We start from the raw sequence: 18,689 nt of genomic DNA, 5'->3' as shown, positions 1-18,689 counted from the left end.
GAAAATCGAGCCTGGCAGCCCCGGAGGCTGCGGGTCTCCCCGGCCCGCGACGGGACCCGGGCGGGTGCAGCCGGGACCGGGCGGGACCGCGGCGGCTGCGGGGGCGGCCGGGACACGACGGGGGTGCCCGTCCTGTCCTGTCCTGTCCCGTCCCGGCCCGGCCCGGCGCTCGGCACTGACCTGCGGACGAGAGATGGCGCTGTCGAGGTTCGAACCGAGCCGCTCCGCCGCTCCGCTCCAGCCGCCGCCGCCGCTCTTCGGCCCCCGGACCGGCCCCAGCCCCCTCCCGGAGGGCTAGGGGGGGCTGGAGGTGGGGGGAGACGAAAGCAAATACAATTAGTTCTAAATGTATTAAATTAATTAGTCCTGGCCGGCACGCCGAGTGCGGCGGGAGGGGGTGCGGAGGGAGCGCGGGGTTTGCAAACTTGCGGGGCTCTCGCACCTCCGGGCGGGCACGGGGGATGGAGGCATCGATGCCCCCGTAACAAAATAATCAATACGTGACCGGGGCGCTGCCAGGGTGCGGAGCGATGACCCGCGGCCGGCACCGGGGCAGGGCCGCCCGTCCGCCCGTCCGCAGGTACCCGCGGCGGGCACGGCGGAGCGCCGCGCTGCCTCCGCGCTGCCCGCTCCCTCCCGGGCGCTGCCGGGTCCCCCGCGGTACCGCGTCCGGCGCTCCCCCTCCCTGATCCGGGCCGCACGGAGCTCCCTCGGGTGCCGGGCCGGGCTCAGGGGCAGCTCCCGGGCACTCCGCCCCGGGGCAGGGCGCTCGGCCTCGGGCGCGCACGGTGCGGTGCGGGCGGAGCGGGCCGGCGGTGGCCGGGCCGAGCCGAGCCGAGCCCGGGCGCGGTGCCGGCGGCCAGGAGGGGGTTAAGCGGGCGCTGACAGTCAGCTGAGCCCTGACTGACAGCCCGCAAAGTTTCCCTGTCGCTAGACTCTTATGCTAATGAGGCCGGGCGGCGTGCGCCCATTGGCCCGGCCCCGAGCCCGTGTCCCGCCTGACGTCACGGGCGCTATAAAACTCCGCAATGCTTTAAACTCTCCTGCCGGATCAAACCTTTAAATATTTTTCATCTTCTTGCTGTAGCTTTGAGGCCGAGTTGTTTTTTTTCCCCTCTCTCTCTCTATTTTTTTTTTAAACTCTTATTATTATTATTTTGGTTGCGATATAGACTTTGATTTTTTTTTTTTTTTTTGCCTTCGCTCTCTTTCCCTCCTCCCTCCCCCGATGAACCTCTCTCCTCGCTCTGCACTTTGCACGAGAGAGCCCAGAGGAAAGGCACCATGAAGTGTTAAAAATAACAAAACAAAACAACAACAACAACAACAAATTTACTCGCAACAACACCAGCTAACACTTCCAGCTGCGGTTCGCGAGCTGCGAAAGAGAGCGAGAGGAGAGAGAGAGAAGGGAGGGAGAGAGGAGGAAAAAAAAAAAACCCTCTATGCAAAAGGCGAATAGCGAGAGCCCCGCGCTCTGATGCATCAGCGGAGCCTCTGCGAGGGATAACGCGGAGCGGGAGAGGAGCCGCCGGGGCGGACCGGAGCGGAGGCAGAGCAGGAGAGCGGAGCGGAGCTCGCCAAAAATCAAGCTGGCTCACCCGGTGGCGACTCAGAGCAGCCCCCTCGCTCCCGGAGCGCACCCTTTCTGGAGGACTCTCGGCAGCAAAAGGATGGCATCAGAGCTGGCGATGAGCAGCTCCGACCTGCCCACCAGTCCCCTGGCCATGGAATATGTTAATGACTTCGATCTGATGAAGTTTGAAGTGAAAAAGGAGCCGGTGGAGACCGATCGCATTATCAGCCAGTGCGGCCGCCTGATCGCCGGGGGATCGCTCTCCTCCACCCCGATGAGCACGCCCTGCAGCTCCGTGCCCCCGTCCCCCAGCTTCTCGGCGCCCAGCCCCGGCTCCGGCTCCGACCAGAAGACCCACCTGGAAGACTACTACTGGATGACGGGGTACCCGCAGCAGCTCAACCCGGAGGCGCTGGGCTTCAGCCCCGAGGACGCGGTGGAGGCGCTGATCAACAGCAGCCACCACCCGCTGCCCGGCGCCTTCGATGGCTATGCTAGAGGGCAGCAGCTGGCCGCGGCCGCCGGCGGCTCCGTGCCGGCCGAGGAGATGGGCTCGGCGGCCGCCGTGGTGTCGGCGGTGATCGCCGCGGCGGCGGCGCAGGGCGGCGCGCCCCACTACCACCACCACCACCACCACCCGCACCACGGCGGCGGCGGCGGCGGCGGCGGCGGCGGCGGGCACCCCCACGCCGCGGCGCCGGGCAGCGCGCCGCCCTCCTCCGCCTCCTCGGCCGCCGGCTCCGGCTCCGGCGGCAGCGGCGGCGGCGGCGGCGCCGGGGGGCTGCACCACCCGCACCACGGCGGCGGCGGCGGCGGCGGCGGCGGCGGCCTCCACTTCGACGACCGCTTCTCCGACGAGCAGCTGGTGACCATGTCGGTGCGGGAGCTGAACCGGCAGCTGCGGGGCGTCAGCAAGGAAGAGGTGATCCGGCTGAAGCAGAAGAGGAGGACCCTCAAAAACAGGGGCTATGCCCAGTCCTGCCGCTTCAAGAGGGTCCAGCAGCGGCACGTCCTGGAGTCGGAGAAGAACCAGCTGCTGCAGCAAGTGGAGCACCTAAAGCAGGAGATCTCCAGGCTGGTCCGGGAGAGGGACGCCTACAAGGAAAAGTACGAGAAGCTGGTCAGCAATGGCTTCAGAGAAAACGGATCCAGCAGCGACAACCCCTCCTCTCCAGAGTTTTTCATGTGAGTTCCCACAGCCTTGCCACCTTAACTAAAAGTTCTCCGTGTGAGTTGTTGTTGGGGGCTTTGCTAGAGCCACAACCCCGCTTGCCACCTTCTATTACCTTTTTTTTTTAAAAAAAAACAAAAAACAAAAAACTCACAACAATTTTAAAACAAAGTTGTTTTTTGGGTTGGTTTTTGTTTTTGTTTTGTTTTTTTTTCTTTTTAAGGTGGGCTGGCTCCGTGTTGGCCAATCTAAAGTTCTACATGAGTTTCCTTTCTGTTTATTATTATTATTATTATTATTTTTATTTTTTTTTGTGGGGGCTTGCTGTTGTGTTTTTTTTTTTTTTAATTTGAAAGATTCAACTCGCCACCAACTCAGTTCTTCATATGAAGCTTGTTCTTTGAAACCTGCCATCCACATTATATATATATATATATTTTTAAGTTCATGAGGTTTTTTCTTTTGAGCTTGCTGTGTCCAAAAAGTCAGATTTTTTTTTGCCATCCTGAGTTCTTCATATGAGATTTGAGCTTTGCAAAAAGAAAAATAAAATTTAAAAAAATTAAAAACTTAAAAAAAAAAAAAAAATCCAATGTGAAAATTTTAGACTCCAGCTTGCTGAGTTCCATCAGTTTTTAGCGTTGTTGTGCAAAACTAGAGATATGCCTAGATCAACCTGCCAAATCAAGCCTGCATCAACCTTCGGTGTGTTCATGTGAGTTTTGGCCTTAATCTGCCAAACGTGAGACTTTAGTCTGCCATTAGAATCCCATACTCATCTCATGCATTACGCTTGCTATTTTGTCTTAGCAACAATGAACTATAACTGTTTCAAAAGACTATGAAAAAGAGACATTATATTAATAAAAAACCCTGCATGCTGGTCATGTATGGTATAATTATTTTTTTTTTCTTTTGCTTGGAAATGGACTTTTGGAGACTATTATGGCATGGCATTCATCCTTTTGTTTTATTGCCTCATCACTTTTTTGGGTTGAAAGCAAAAAAGTGCAACCTTTGATCTTCCTCCTCCTCTTCCTCCCATTAAAGTTTGCATCTGCTCTAAAACTGCTTTGAGTTACTCAAAACTTCAGACTTCCTTTTAAATGCACTGAAGCATTCCCTCTCAAAAAACCTGCCAGAATGGATTTTGGTAACTTAATGTGGCAAAAAAAAAATTTAAAAAAAATCAAAAAAACAAAAACACAGAAAGAACTTCGGTAAGATGTTAAAAAACAAAATTCACATCCCACATGGGGGGGACATTGAAACCATGCTGTTGCCTAAAAACAGTCTAAAATTAATTTTAAGTGATCTGCCCCATTTTTTTTTTCCTTTTGCGTTTGGTCATTGTCAAATGTGGAATGCTCTGGGTTCCTAGTATATAATTTAATTCTAGTTTCTGTCATCTGTTAGCCCAGTTAAAATGTATGCTACAGATAAAGGAATGTTATAGATAAATTCGAAAGAGTTAGGTCTGTTTAGATGTAGATTTTTTTTTTAAAGATTGATGCACTAAATTGTTTACTGTCGTGATGTAAAGGGGGGTAGAATTTGCAACGGGACTGTTTTAAAAAGTAGTTTATGCAGCATGTGCTTGCAACTTAAATATAAGTTGGGTATATGTAGTCCTTGCTATACCACTGACTGTATTTGAAAACCAAAGTATTAAAAGGGGGAGGCACCCCTGTTTATATCTATAGGGGTATTTTACATTAAAAATGTATGGGTTGTTTTGGTTTTTTTGTTTTTTTGTTTTTTTTTTTTTTTCAAAATTGAAGTATTTGGGACTGAATTGCACTAAGATATAACCTGCAAGCATATAATACAAAAACAACAAAAAAAATTTACGAACCTGTTTAGAACGCTAATACAATTTATGCAGTTATAAAGATGGCATTACTGCACAGTTTTAAAATGATGCAGATTTTTTTACAGTTGTATTGTGGTGCAGAACTGGATTTTCTGTAACTTCAAAAATTCCACAGTTTTAAAGGCAATAATCAGTAAATTTTATTTTCAGGGACTGATATCCTGTCTTTTAAAAAAAAAAAAATGGAAAGTAAATCTTACCACAATAAATATAAAAAAATCTTGTCAGTTACTTTTTCTTTTACATATTTTGCTGTGCAAAATTGTTTTATATCTTGAGTTACTAACTAACCACGTGTGATGTTCCTATGTGCTTTTCTTTCATTTTCAACTCTATGGTTATATCGAAAGAGAGAATAATCTACAATAATAAACTGCATTTTTTTGATTCCGTACTCAGTTTCTTAGTCTGTAGTTCAAAGTTCCATAACTGCGAGCGCAGTATTTCAGCGTGCTGCCTGCCGAAGGGGCGATGCTGACCCACGAGCTGGACTCAATAATGTTCAGGAGGGGAGAAGGAAAAGGATAGCTTCGTGTAAAACGGAAAATTGTCACCCGCTAGGACTCAAGTTCTCTTTCAGGTAGATGAAAAAACGTGAGCTTTCAGGTGCTGCTTCTGTCTGCTCAGTAGTGCAGCGAGGGCAGTTTCAGTGACTCAGATCATCCCACCAAGTTCTAGGAGATCTCAAGGAGGAGATCTGCTTGAAAACCTGATGACACGATATGGCCCTGTATTTTGATTGTTTTATGATGGAGCGAAGTTAAAGAGAAGACTTCACATCCTCTTATCATCTGATCCCAGCTAAGCATGCCTGTCTCTAGTAAGAGATGACACTGCATCAGGCTTGGCTTATCACAGAGCCACTTAAAGCTAGATTGAAAGATTTCATTTTGGTCCATACTGCCTCCTTTTTTTCTTTTCTTTCCTTTTTTACCCCTCTTTTTTCTTTTGTTTCCCTGTGGATTTTTTTTGTTTTGTTTTGGGTCTTTTTTTTGTTTTGTTTTGTTGTTTTTTCTTTTGCTACAGGCCTTAGAAAGTCCAGAGAGAGCTGAGGAGGGGAGAAAAAATAATCCAAAGGACTTCCTCCAACTTTTGAGAGTTATTTGTTCTGAACAATCAACCCCAAAGGTTAATGTGCTAGAAACATTCAGGTCTCTGAGTCCCTCTTCACTGCAGTTCCCCATGTCAAAGGGCATTTCAAATTTGAGAGGCTCCTCAAACACTCAGCCCAGTTCGTTTAAAGCCACCTCTCCTTGAGAGGCTCCAGTGTCCGTCGGCAGAGTGCTGTCCTGCTCTCTGAATGGGATTATCTGCCCATTTTCTGTGAGAGGCAGAGGCCTCTCCGAAGGATGCTCCAGCCTCTCCTGGATGGGGGGTTTATCTCCAGACCCAGGCTCATAAACCGAACTCTTTTTTTCTTCTCCTTTGTGTTTTTCTACGCTGCTGCTGGTGCAAGCAGTAAGGTCATCCCTGCTGGGTGCTGGTGGCCCTGAAGGGACAGGACCTGTTGCCTTCCCTCTGCCCGGCTGGTCCAGGGTCGAGCTGCAAGGTCAAGGTGTGGCTCTGAGCTCCCCTGCAGCACCTGCACCCACAATAGCCTGTGTCAGTGGGCAGTGGCTGGTGCTGGAGGTCGCTCTGCTCCTGCTGAGGTCCCTTTGGTGGGGATGGACAGCAGCCTCTTGTTGGTGACAGCGGTGGCTTGGTCTCCAGAGCCGATGCTGTGTCTCACCCCTCCCCAGCGCCGGGGCACCAACCTGCCCTTTGGCATCTGACCTGCAGTTACACCAGGGTTTGAGTAATGGTTCAAGCTCCAGATTCTGGTTAATTTGAGTTCCATTTTCTGGTTAATGTGTAATCTGTGGGTAAACTGGTTGCTATTGGCCGAGCTGGGAATTATCTCCTCTCATAAAGACAAGGCTGCTTGTTATTTTGTCTCCCACCTTCCCTTCCCTGACTGAGCCTTTACTGATGTCCAGGTGTTTTTGCAGGAGCTCACTTAGAAGCTTTGCTGCTGCCCTTGCTGAGAGCAAGGAAGGGAAGGGAAGGGACAAGACCTGTCATCAGCAGAGCTCCCGCCTGAAGTGGTGCTGCAGCCCCCCAGGGAGCACAGAACCCCAAGCTGCCCAGAGCAGGATCACTTCTGGTCCAGCCTCATCCTCACACCCCGCTGTCACTTCAGGCTTCCTTGCAGGCAAAGTTAGGAGCAGGCAATAAGATTTCAAAAGTACTGTGAATTGACTGAGCAGTGAATAGCGAGGAGAGCACTGCTGCCTCCCTGAAGTATCTTCTTTCACAGACGAAAAAACCCAAACATCCTATTTGAATGATTTGAGAGATAAGAGAAAACCTTCCTAGAAACAGACTTCCTAGAATAGGATGACAAAGGGAAAATTCCCATCACACCCCCAACCTGAGAGACGAAAAAAAGCTTTCTTCCAGTTTGGCATTGTGATGACAATCTTGCTTTGCAAATTAAAAAAACCCAAAAATGTAGCCTTTCTTAGGCTGCACTTGAATTTCAGCCTGAAACACGCCAACTGGCCAGCTGAAGGGGAAGAAAAATTAGGTACACATTTTAATATTCACTGAAGCAAAGTGACTATTGGGGTTCTCTGTATGAGTCATTGCAGGGGAGCGCCCACCTCTGCCAGAGGACTGCTTGCTGAGGACTAATTGGAACTGCTCTGCTCTGAATAACCTACATTCATTAATCACCCCTTGCTTGACTCTGGCCTCAATCCTGCTCCCATTGAACTCGGAGGTGCAGTCCCTGGGGATTTCAAAGGGGAGCAGGATCCCACTGTTCTCCCACAGGTAAAATGCAGGTGGAATGCTGTCTGAGCCAGGCAATTGGGTGTCAAAAGGTGTGCGTGGTCTTATTCTGCCCATCACTAACAGCATCCTATTTTTCCCATAGTCCTATAATGCCTTCCCATTTATTAACTACATTACAAAGAACTTTCATGTGACCGGTGCTGGGAGATACGTGCATGGACAGCAGCCCTTTGCTGGCTTGGAAATGGTGTGCACTGAGGCTCAGCCCCCTCCTCCTTCCCAAACCCACCTTGCCCCTAAGCGTTTTTTATTTCCACTCTCTAAAATGAAACACAACCCTCTCCTGCCCAGCCTCCAGGCTGCTGCTGAGCAGAGGCCGAGAGTATTTTTTTGGTTTTGCTACAGCATTTTCTCTGCTTGAAAAAATGTCATCCTGGACTGTATCCTAAAAAAAAAAGACGGGAGAAGGGAGGGAAGTACCCCAGTCACACCAGTGCATATTTATTTCCTGAACTATTTCTCCCTAGGCATGTGGCAAGAAGTACCAGTTTGCAAACTGAGCAGGGAGAGCTTCTATTTATTAGAAAGTCTTCTTCACCCTTTTAAAACAAAACACCAGTGCTGAATCAAAATGTCACTTGAAAACTCCCTCCATGCGAAACATGGCAGCAAATTTTTAGTTTAAAAAATGAACTTTCCCAGCTCTTTTTTCTTTTCCCTTCCGAAAGCTTTTGTGCAGCTGTTTCCTCCCCCTCCCTCTGCGTAGTGTGTAGGAAGTTCTTGATCTAGAATCATTCATAATTTTAATACCAATTTCTATTTGACATAATATACTAATATCAGATAGAGAGTGTAGCTGCTTCCTGGATTTAGGGAGGAAATGATGCATATATCAGAATTATCTGCTCAGATGCCAGAACTACATTGGTGTCATTTCAGCATGTGCTGTGTTGAAAGGAAATCCTCTATATTTATTACTCCGATCATCAGAGGAGCTAAATGGACCCACTGTTTCTGACACCTGTTCAGATGGCTGAATTTAAAATTTCATGCAGGAAAAAAAAAAAATCCTACGTACTTCAATGTTAGGAATTAAGGTTTTTTTAATACACTTTTTTCCCTCCCTCTTTCTGAACCGCTGTGTTGTGAGCGGCTGCCATGAGGCTTGGGCATTCCAGGGGTAGCTATGGAGAGCGGAATAGATTTTGTTTGCTCAGCTCTGACAAAACCCAATCCTGCTTGTGCACACACACACTGTAACCAAATGCTTCAGATCTCTGTTTTAAGTGCAGGTCTCGGTAGGAATAACATGATGTAGCACAGCCCAGAACGTGGCAGAGGTGAGCGGCCAAGAAAGAGCTCGTCTTTTTGGGAGGGAGCTGAGCACTGAATCACTTCATAATTTTAAGGTTCCTCTAATGAATTTTTTTGGGCACAGCAGGTACAAATCAATAGACTAAAATACTGTACACTCTGCTGCATCTAATTCTTGACTGCCTGAAATTGCGGGGGAGGACCGAGAATAACATTTGTCACTCTTGAGGGCTGAGTGCATTCAGATTTGTGAGCTCTAAGCCAACACGATGCAAAAATAGTCCAGGATGTGACTTAACTTTTCAAGTGAAAAGCAAAAGGCCAGGGATCTGCGAGGCTGTAGTTGGCAGACAGGCAGCTCCATCCCGAGCTATCTATCACCATATCGGGTTGACCCGGCACAGTGTGACAACATCTCAGTGCCCTCGATGCACGCCGCCTGTATTTCAGTGCTCTCTGAAATGATCATTTTCGTTCACTATTGCTGCGCCCACTTTTTCCCCTCCGAATTTTGGCTTTTAAAACTGTGTCACTTGCAACGCACAGTGAAGTGTGCAGGCCTGTAATCGTGGTGCCGTGAGTGACAAGGACAGAACTTGCCTTGCCTCTCTCCCTGCGTATTTTGAAGCCCTGTGGACTTCGTGACATGATTTTCTCTTTTTTTAAATTAATAAATGTCATTGTTCTGTAATGCATCTCAATACGACATCTTACATGGAAGGCTTCAAAGCGAGAGCAGAAGTTTGCTAGAAGTGATGTTTCCCGTCCATGCAGAAAAAAATCCCCAGCAAATAAATCGAGCAGTGTCCTCAAGTTTCCAGCGGGGGTAGAGGATGGAGTGTCCCTGGGTGCTGCTCTCAATTGTTAATTCATTAAGACCGACAGTCCTGAGCAATGTTGCCCCAGCTTGTCCTGATACAGCAGAGATGCTGACGGCTGTGGACGGAGGCGTTGAGACTCAAAGCCCTGCTCCAGCGAAAGCTCTGGTGTCTCCCTGTCCCTCCGTCCTTGGGGTTTGCATTAAATCTGGGTGTCCCCGAAAGGCTGCAGGGACAGCGAGGTGTCGGCAGAGCTCAGTGCCCATACGCCTTTGCCTCCTACCGCCAGCCCGGCACCTGCCTCGGCCGGTGGAGCAGCAGCGCTGGGGAGAGTTCTGGCACGGATTTTCACATCCCTGTTTCCAGCAGCTCCTGAATGCCCTGGGACCGGGCTGTCTGTGCAGGGATGCGGCCTCTCCTCGTCCCTCTCGGCACCGGGGCCGCGCCCGGCGGGGTGGCCTGGGGGGCGGCCGGGCCCCCTCGGGGGCTGCCCTGAGCCCGGCCGGCCAGGCCGGCCCGTCCAGGGGCACAGCCCCCGGCCCCGGCACAGCCCTGACAAGGGCACAGTCCTGTCCCCGGCACAGCTCCTGGCACAGCCCCACATCCCGGGCACAGCCACCGGCCCCTGGCACAACTCTGTGTCCGGCACAGCCCTTTGTCCCTGGCACAGCCCCCGCTCGAATACAGCCCCCGGCCCGGACACAGCCCTGTCGCCGTCACAAACTCTGTCCCCGGGCACAGTCCCTGTCCCTGTCCCTGCCCCTGTCCCTGTCCCTGTCCCTGTCCCCGGCCCAGCCCCGGGGGCTGCAGGGGCCGCCCGGCCCGGGCCCCAGCTCAGCCAGGTGCGGGGACAGGCCCCGCCGCCCGGGAGGGCGGGAAGGTGAGAACCGCATCCGCTGTTTGTTTGTTTCTTGTTTGTTTCTCTCTAAATCCCATCCCTGCAACAAAAGGGGAGTCTGGGCGGAACTATGGATCCGTCTGGCCGCGCACCCAGAGCGGAGCTCCGCTTGTCACCCGGCGGCTCCCGCGGGCCGCCCGGCCCTAGGTATGTCCACAGAGCACTTCCCTCGGCTTTGGTCACAGTATTTCCAATTTTTCTCCTCTTTTCTTTTCTTTTCTTTTCTTTTCTTTTCTTTTCTTTTCTTTTCTTTTCTTTTCTTTTCTTTTCTTTTCTTTTCTTTTCTTTTCTTTTCTTTTCTTTTCTTTTCTTTTCTTTTCTTTTCTTTTCTTTTTTCTTTTCCTTTTTTTTCTTTTTCTTTTTCTTTTCCTTTTTTTCTTTTTCTTTCTCTTTCTATTTTTTGCTTTTCCTTTCCCTTTTTCTTTTCCTTTTTCCTCTCCCTTTTTTATTTTTTCTCTCTCCTTCTTTTTATTTTTCTCTCTTATTTTCCCTTTCCTTTTTCTATTTATTCCTTTTATTTTTTCTTTTCTAGTTCTTGAATTTTTTTCCCCTTTCCATCTTTTCTTTTTCCTTCATACCTGTGCGCACACGGAGACAAATCTAAATCCAAAGGCAATTAAAGGAAGCTTTTAAAATTACTTTTTGGATCGGGCCCCGAGTTCTCTGCAGGGAGCAAGAATGGGAGCAGGCAGGATTTACATTTCATGGCTTTTAAAGAATCTGAAGTACGGGAACGGCGTTTGCCGAGGCTGAGTTTCACAAGTCTGTGTGGATGTGCCTCGGAATGTGTATATGATTAAGCTGAAAGCCCTCTTCTGTAAGAAAGCAGGCAGATTCCCTTTCCTGCAGCCTAAGCCGTGCTTCTCCAATTTTGAAACAAAACTTCTTGCCAAGGCCTTGGCAGGGGATGGCACTGCTGAAAGGGATGGAATCGGGGTGTTGGTATTGTCTCCCAAAGCTGAGGTGTCTCCACTGCAAACAGCCCTGATCCCTCAAGCACTGAGAGCCGTGACAATAAAAATGAGCCCAAAATTCAACCAAAAAAGACATAGTAATTTTTTTTTTCCTTTTTCACCCCTTCCCCCCTACTTAACTGCTTCCAAACTCCCTGATGAAAGCATTTTAATATGTAGGAAGAGCTGCTGGAGTCTGCAATGCGATTCAGTGTTCTGTGGTGTGGGATGAACAGATTTTCCTTTCCATAGGGTTTCCTCCTGCAAAGTCATTGTAGAGGAGGGAATACTGTAAGATTAAATCTGGTTAAAATACTATATTCATGTCACACCAGATACAGTCTCCAGACTGTGCACAGTCTTTCAGCTTCCTTTATTGTGAAATCCTTTTAAAATAGCACAGTATAGTGTAGAGAACTTATTGAAGTATAACTGTCTTACACCAACTCTGTCAGATAAAATGAAGGAAAGTGATCAAGCTTCTTAAATTAATAAATCTGCTTAGTGTCTCTGGTTGCCTTCACGCTCTCTTACTGTCTTTGACTCTTTCCTTATTAATAAACTGATAGTTAAATAAAGCTGCTAAGTGAAGCAATGCACCTTGTTGGTGGAAGAGGGTTGGTGCCTCCTGTTCCAGGTCTGCTGTGCTGGGAATGGTTGTGGGTTTAGGGCAGGCATGGACTCAGCAAAGACTAAAAGCAGGCTGACCACATAATTTTCTAGATGCTCCTCAGGTGTGAGGCTTGAGTACCTGTTCCTCTCAAGCCCCCTGCATTAATAACAGGATGAATTAACCGATTGGCATGAAAGGAGAGGTCGTCCTGAGGAAAATGACACCAAAGGTCCACAGGAGTCATTTGCTTTTAGAGATCCCGGGCCAGGTGCCAAGTATTGCATTTATGGAAGCATCATCCCCTTTCACAAAAAAAAAAAAAAAAAAAAAAAAAAAGCCTACAAACCTGAAACAAAACAAAACAAAACAAAACAAAAAGGCAACAGCTCTTTCAGTGGCATGTGGGGTCATTTCAAAGAGGTTTTTTTTTTTGAGTGGGGACCTTTGGGTGGGATGTAGGACAGGGATCATTCAGCTGCTCTAAACGTGCTGCCCACTTTTGTTTTCAGAGCTGCAGATCTAATCTGGAATCAAAATGCTGGAAAAGCGCCTATAGTTTGTCTTGCCTTTTTTTTTTAATTCAAGTCGATAAGGCTTGTGGTTTATTCTTGCTCTGATTATGCTGCATGGTTACAATAAATGCATGGAGCTCAAGCATTCCTGCAGATACTTCATATGAAATATATGGGTATGCCTGTGCATGCACACTCGGGGAGACAAAGTTGATTGTAAGGGACACAACGAAATATCCATATTTAAGAAATGTGGATTGACTCATTGACTGATCTCACTTATTGTACAAAGATTCACTCTATGTTGAATTTTTTTTTTAATTAGATTTTAAATATGTGTTGACAGGATGAATTTGTACGGTGTGAATAACTGCAGGGGGAAATGACAGCTCTGCTTTTGTTATTAAACTACTGTCTTGAAAATAATGGAGTGTGTACAAAAATTGATTATTATTTTGCCAATTACATTAGTGCAGCTAATAACAATCATTAAGAAAGAAATACAGAAAGCTACAAGCTTTCAGACCTTAGAAACTGATATTCACTGGTGAGGCAAAAATACGTGATTTTAAGGTATTTTGTCAGTAAGAATCTCCTGTTATTAATGTAAAACAAATACTAGATGTGTGAGCTAGAAATGTTTCACTTCAAACTGTTCATTTCTTCCTCACTCAGTCAGAGTTAATAAACAGTACAAGAGACTTTCTAAATTTAATTTAGGATTTGCATATAAAAGGTCCTATTCTGTACCATAGTGGCACAACAGACAGGCTTTATGACGTTAAATATTCCTTTTAATAATAGTTTATTTTAATGTATTTACTAAATTAGGTACCCGAGAGAATCATCTACAACGGTGATGTGAAAATCCCTGTTACCTGAGGTCAAAAATAGAAGGTATGTTTTCCTTTTCATTAGCAATTTGCCATATTTCAGCAGGGGTGGTAATTTCACTGCTTTGTTTTCTTCTGCTAAGATGGTGCTTTTTGCTCAGCCCCGGGGAGTCGGTGACAGGCAGTGGTGCAGTTTCCTGGGCTTTCGGGTGAGGCTGATTTCAGGTGCCTGTAAGAACCACTTGCAATGATGGGGCTTTGTACTTTTGTCAGCCAGGCAGCTCTCCTGTGTCCCACACCTCATCTATAATCTTTTGCAAATGTTTTCTTTCTTTTTCTTCAAATGCTAGCGTTCAGACATCAGCTACGGGGATTAAGGATGGGTCTTCTGAAGCTCTCTCTCAGATCTTGATGAAAATCATGAGTCTGTGTTAGATGACTTCAGTACTTACAAATTACAATAGAGTTTAATTCACAGCACTGCTTTCCTCTGGAAATTCATGTTCATTCAATCTGTCAACATTGACTAAAAAATATGCTGCTAATGAAAATGTGGGAATTAAAACTTTCAAACCCTTCCCCTGCTAGACTCAAACAGGCAGTCTACTTTTTTTCCCGTGGAATCTGACTTTTATTGACCTTGACTATAAAAATACTAAGTGGGTTAAATGAGCACCAAGGTTGCAATGACAGATTTCTGTGTGAATTTTTTTATGAAACCTCCTATTTTAGTTAAGAACACAGACTGCCATACAGCCTGCCATGCTTTGATCAATGGTTAAGTGCTGTTAGAAACAGCTGAATTTTATAGCTCATGGAATTAAGCTTGTTTAAAAAATATATTTATTTTTTATCTTCTAAAAGAAATGTAAATAATGAATTAAAATAATAGATTTATTTGTTAATTTTGAAAATAAATTTAAGTAACAAATTCATTATTTAAAATTTAAGTGAGGATGGGGAGGATGTAATTGGTGCTCTAGCCTGTACATTAAATGGAACTGAGAGGAATTTTGGATGGTGTATAGGCCGTAGGAATAGGATTCTCAAGGAGCACTACAGGACCTTCATTTTAAGCCTGATGCTCCTCTTACTTCCCTGAGGAACACCCTGAATGGGGTTTTGTCTGCATTGCATCTTTTTCCCCCTGTTTTTCACCACTAAAAATGAGAGGGAAACCAGAACACTTGGTTTTTTTTCTGTGAAAACTTAGAGTGCAATATGCTTTTTTGCAAGAATAGAGCCAAGTTGCTATCAGCTGAAGTGTATACGTGAAGTGTGTATTTTAATTGCAAAGGTGCAGCACATGTTTCATCAACTTGCTCCTTGGGAAACATTTCTAATTTCAATAATCCCATGGGAAAACCTGCCATGCTTCCTGCAATTCATATATGTGACTATTAGATTTATATAAATTAGTGATATTTATTCTTTTTATCCATATGATTAAAAAGGAAATCTTTTCCCCTTATCGACACTTGTGATCTCAAGACTTGCTTAGCCTGCTGTTCTCTGGGACAATTCGTTGTGTCTTCCTTCAGTATTTTGTGGTTATATTTTCACATATTAGAGACCAAAAAAACAACAAAACAACCAGCAGCAAAATCTGTTAGTTTTAAGCAAATAGCTCTTGGGTCTCGGAAGAGTTAACAAACTTTTACGGCAAGGTTCAGGCAGTTCTGACCCCTATGGTAATATTTCATCTAAGGTTACTGTTGGGAGAGAAATCAAATTTCAGCTGTGAACATGATTGACAGGTGAAAGCAAGAGAGAGAAAGACATCTGGTCAGATGGGGAATTTGGGCAGGAGAAGGACAATTCAGGGAAGTGTCTCTGTGATATTAGGAATAATAAGCTTAGATATGAAAACTCCGATCGTGCACGCTGTCTGGAGGAGAGCTCACTTGATATTCATGGAGGTGGCTTGGTTGGGGGAATTTAAGACTGTACATTTATAGCAGTGGACAGTAGTCTCCATGGTCTGACTTACTAACTTGGCTCCTTTGAAGGAATTATGTTATTTCTGGCAAACTTTTAGGATTTCAAGGCCATTTATTTAATGTCTGTGACTAGAATATTTGGTGGTTGCTGGTTAAGAATTCTCACCATGATGTCCGTGGCAGGTCAGGCAGCAGCAGGGGTGGTGGAGGCCAGTGCTGGTGTCACTCCACGTCCTCCCACTCCTGAGAGCTTTCAGAGTAAGCACTGCAGGATGAATTTTGTTTTTATGATATACACTGTTATTCCAGCAACAAAATTAGTTGCTATCCCATAAAATACCATGAAGGATCCATTGTGGTGCTTTACAAAGCAATTGTTATTTTCTAAGGGCTCTGTTTTGTCTTATTCCAGCTCCTAGCAGCACCAGCTAAGGCCCCTTACAACACATACATAACCCCAAGTGTATTTCACTGTGCTTCAGTGTATTTTATTTGGTGCAGAAGAGCTTTTCCATCCTCCAATGTCACGGAACCAACAGGAATAAAATATCCCTCTATTTCCTGATCAGCATCATGATGTTGGAAAGTAGAATTTGCTTCTGACATAAAAAATGTAGCCAGGTTTTTTCTTAAAAAGGGCAAGAAAAAAATCTGCTGGTTTTTATTGCTGCGTGTAACAATGTTTCAGTTTTCAAGGAGGCTCTGAAGGACTTTTTTAGAGCTCCAAGGGCAGGATGAAGCAAAGATGGACCCTGGGATCTAAACTGCTTCCTACCTACGTCTCAGGTGAGAAGAGAGATCCTGGGTGGGCTTCTGGTCCCACTGAAGCCTTTGGTAAAATCTCACTTGAATTCCTGGAGCCCGCACTTCCATCACAATGGAATATCTACAGGGGATGTAATACTAATAAAAAGCAAAATCTGAACTCATACAGAGGTAGCTGAGCTGTGAATTCCTGGGATGGATGTTCTTATTTGGGAGTAAAGGTGGATTTTCCCTTTCCCCAGTACAGCTAAGCTGCTTTCAAAATAAAATAAATTAACCAGGAAAATCCACTCTTATTCTAGAGTAGGAGCGTCCACCCAGGCAATGAATAGCACTGCAGTATAGTTTATTTCCTAATTTCCCCATATGGATGAGACCTAAACTAAGGGGAGAATAAGGAGCAGTAAAGAACAGAAATGTATTTTCTGTTCCTTTTCCAGTTTGCCTTTAAGACCTTTCACACAGGGGAAATCATGGTGCTCTGAAAATACACATTTACTTACTTTTCACTGCTATTCCTGCATTTGCACATGCATTTTTAAAAGAGATTTGTGTTTTGTGCAAGACCTTTTTCATTCTCATACTATTCACGCATATTTTTGATGTGCAGTTGAGTCTGACTGTTCATGATATCATTTCTCTTTTCATGGCCATGGCCTGTGATATCAAACTATCCAACTTCACTGCAAATTAGATCTTGTTTTTATTCCTAGACTGTAGATCTGATAAAATTGAAAATTAAAGCTAAGAACTGTAAAAACAATCAAATTTCTTTGTGCATGAGCAAGTTATTTTTAACTTTGCGTTGTTGAATTAACACTCCCTGTAAAATGTCTTTATTTTCCGAGGCTGATATCAAGATAAGTTCCATGAAATATTATTGGCAAACTTCCCACAGCAGTCAATGGGAGCCTTGTATGTATTTTTCAAGCAGATGTGCTGTATTAAGCCTAAATGAGAATCTTTTTTTTTTATCAAATGGGATGCAATATGTTATTCTTGATTAAAAAATTCAGAGTAACCTCTCCCTCTCCCTTTCCTCTTCCCAAACATATTTAGTACATTTTACAGATCATTTTATGTACGTAAAAAATAAGTTCTTGAGTGTTTAAAAAAAGCAGGATTTTACTATGTCTCAAATGCCTTTCTAGCTTATTCCTATGAATTTGAAGTATGAAAATGTCTCAAATCTTTATGAGTGAAGAGAAAGTGTATGCCATATGTAACAGCTTTCACTCCCCTAAAATACCCAGGAAAGTAATTTAATACTTTTCCCTGTGTTTAGAGCAAGCTCTAAAATATTTTGCAGTGATGTAGTTCTTGCTGTTCTTTAGTTCTAATAAAGGATTTTAAGTGCTAAGAGAGAAAAAAAAAAGGTAATATTTTTAACATCTCTCCTGGGTTTTCTAATTTGTGCCACTTACCAAATGATTCGCACTGTACCAAAATGCAGGAGATTGATAAGACAGGAAAAGTACTGATTTAACATCCCACATATAAAATTACTTCTCAGGCTCCACATATAGTCACAATGTTTAGAGAGTGAAGAAAACGGGAGTTGGGAGTCACAGTCTGACTCACTTGTGAGACTTTGACCCACTTATTTGATTCTAGATTCAGCAAAATACTGAAGCACTTTAAACTTGTTATCTGAGGTTTCTAAAGGTCTGTTACCGTTGATCTCTTTATATCTCAGTTTACACAGTTATAAACCGAGATAATTAATTCTTACCTTCTAGGGTTTTGTGGGAGTTAAAAAATAGCTGTAATGTTCCTTGAAGCCCTTTAATGGAAACTGGTTTATTGAAGTACTTGCCATTTACCTTACTTCATATTCTGGGATGGGAAATCACTGATGTTGTCCAGGTCCCATGCACCGTTTCTACTGGAAAGGGAATTTAGTCTCCTGAGTGCACTGGGCCAGGATTACAATCGTCAGGTGCTTTGGGAACTGGTCATTTTCTGAATTACACGTAACTTTACCCTGGTTTTGAACGTGCCAAAATGAAGGCAAAATCAGTTATGTGCCCCCTCTCTCTCTTAAAGACGATATATCTTTAATACCTCTATGTACAGAATAGCTCCTGTGCACCTGCAAGGCAAGCAGAGGTCACACTGTCCTTGTAATTCCTCCCCTTCCTGCCATTACCTTTTTTCTCCCAAGGTTCAAGCCATTATCATTCAGCAGTTGTGCAGCTTTTCTTTTCTTCCATCCCCAAATTATTATTGTTTCCCTCCTACCTTCTACCCCTCCCCAGACATAATGGAGCCCTCAGCTGTAAATTTGCTAACTATAAAGATTTTTGCTTGAAATGTTTTGAAAATGCTGTGAGAAAAAAAAAAAAGAAAAATAAAAGAAAGCCTATGAACAACACGCTGTGCCATGCTCCAGCATTGCACTTCTATGGGAAAGATAATAAAGATATTAGCACTCATATAATTTCAGAAAGGAAATGAAACCAGACATGAAAGAAACACTAGCTCCAGCTGTTGAGTGGGAATCAAACTAGCTATGGGAATTACAGGTATTGTCACCGGAGACAGCCTGGCTTCTGAGAAATGACCTCAGGTGTAGGAGCTTGCTGTGGCCCCTTGCAGATATTAACACCTAATTAACAATCTGCAAGAGCATCCTACATCTTAATCAC

General features: G+C 45.2%; 1 protein-coding gene across 4 annotated transcripts in view; it reads left to right on the top strand.

The window, feature by feature from the left end:
* Positions 1 to 1,055: 1,055 nt before the first annotated feature.
* MAF (MAF bZIP transcription factor) overlaps positions 1,056 to 18,689 on the top strand; it is a 192,370-nt gene continuing 174,736 nt past the window's right edge. For 3 of the 4 annotated variants that reach the window (XM_014874458.2, XM_014874459.2, XM_014874460.2), the window contains exons 1-2: positions 1,056 to 2,761; positions 13,335 to 13,400. In XM_014874458.2, the coding sequence (XP_014729944.2) occupies positions 1,674 to 2,761; positions 13,335 to 13,368 (1,122 nt within the window). In that variant the 5' untranslated portion in view covers positions 1,056 to 1,673 and the 3' untranslated portion in view covers positions 13,369 to 13,400. Of the gene's footprint in view, positions 5,015 to 13,334; positions 13,401 to 18,689 lie in introns of those variants that run through there. The other variant, XM_088172061.1, reaches the window with a different exon arrangement.

This window comes from Sturnus vulgaris, chromosome 12 (assembly GCF_052056855.1).
Source record: "Sturnus vulgaris isolate bStuVul1 chromosome 12, bStuVul1.hap1, whole genome shotgun sequence".
NCBI lineage: Eukaryota > Metazoa > Chordata > Aves > Passeriformes > Sturnidae > Sturnus > Sturnus vulgaris.
Note: the sequence above shows the minus strand (reverse complement) of the source record. Positions and strands in the feature narration are given on the sequence as shown.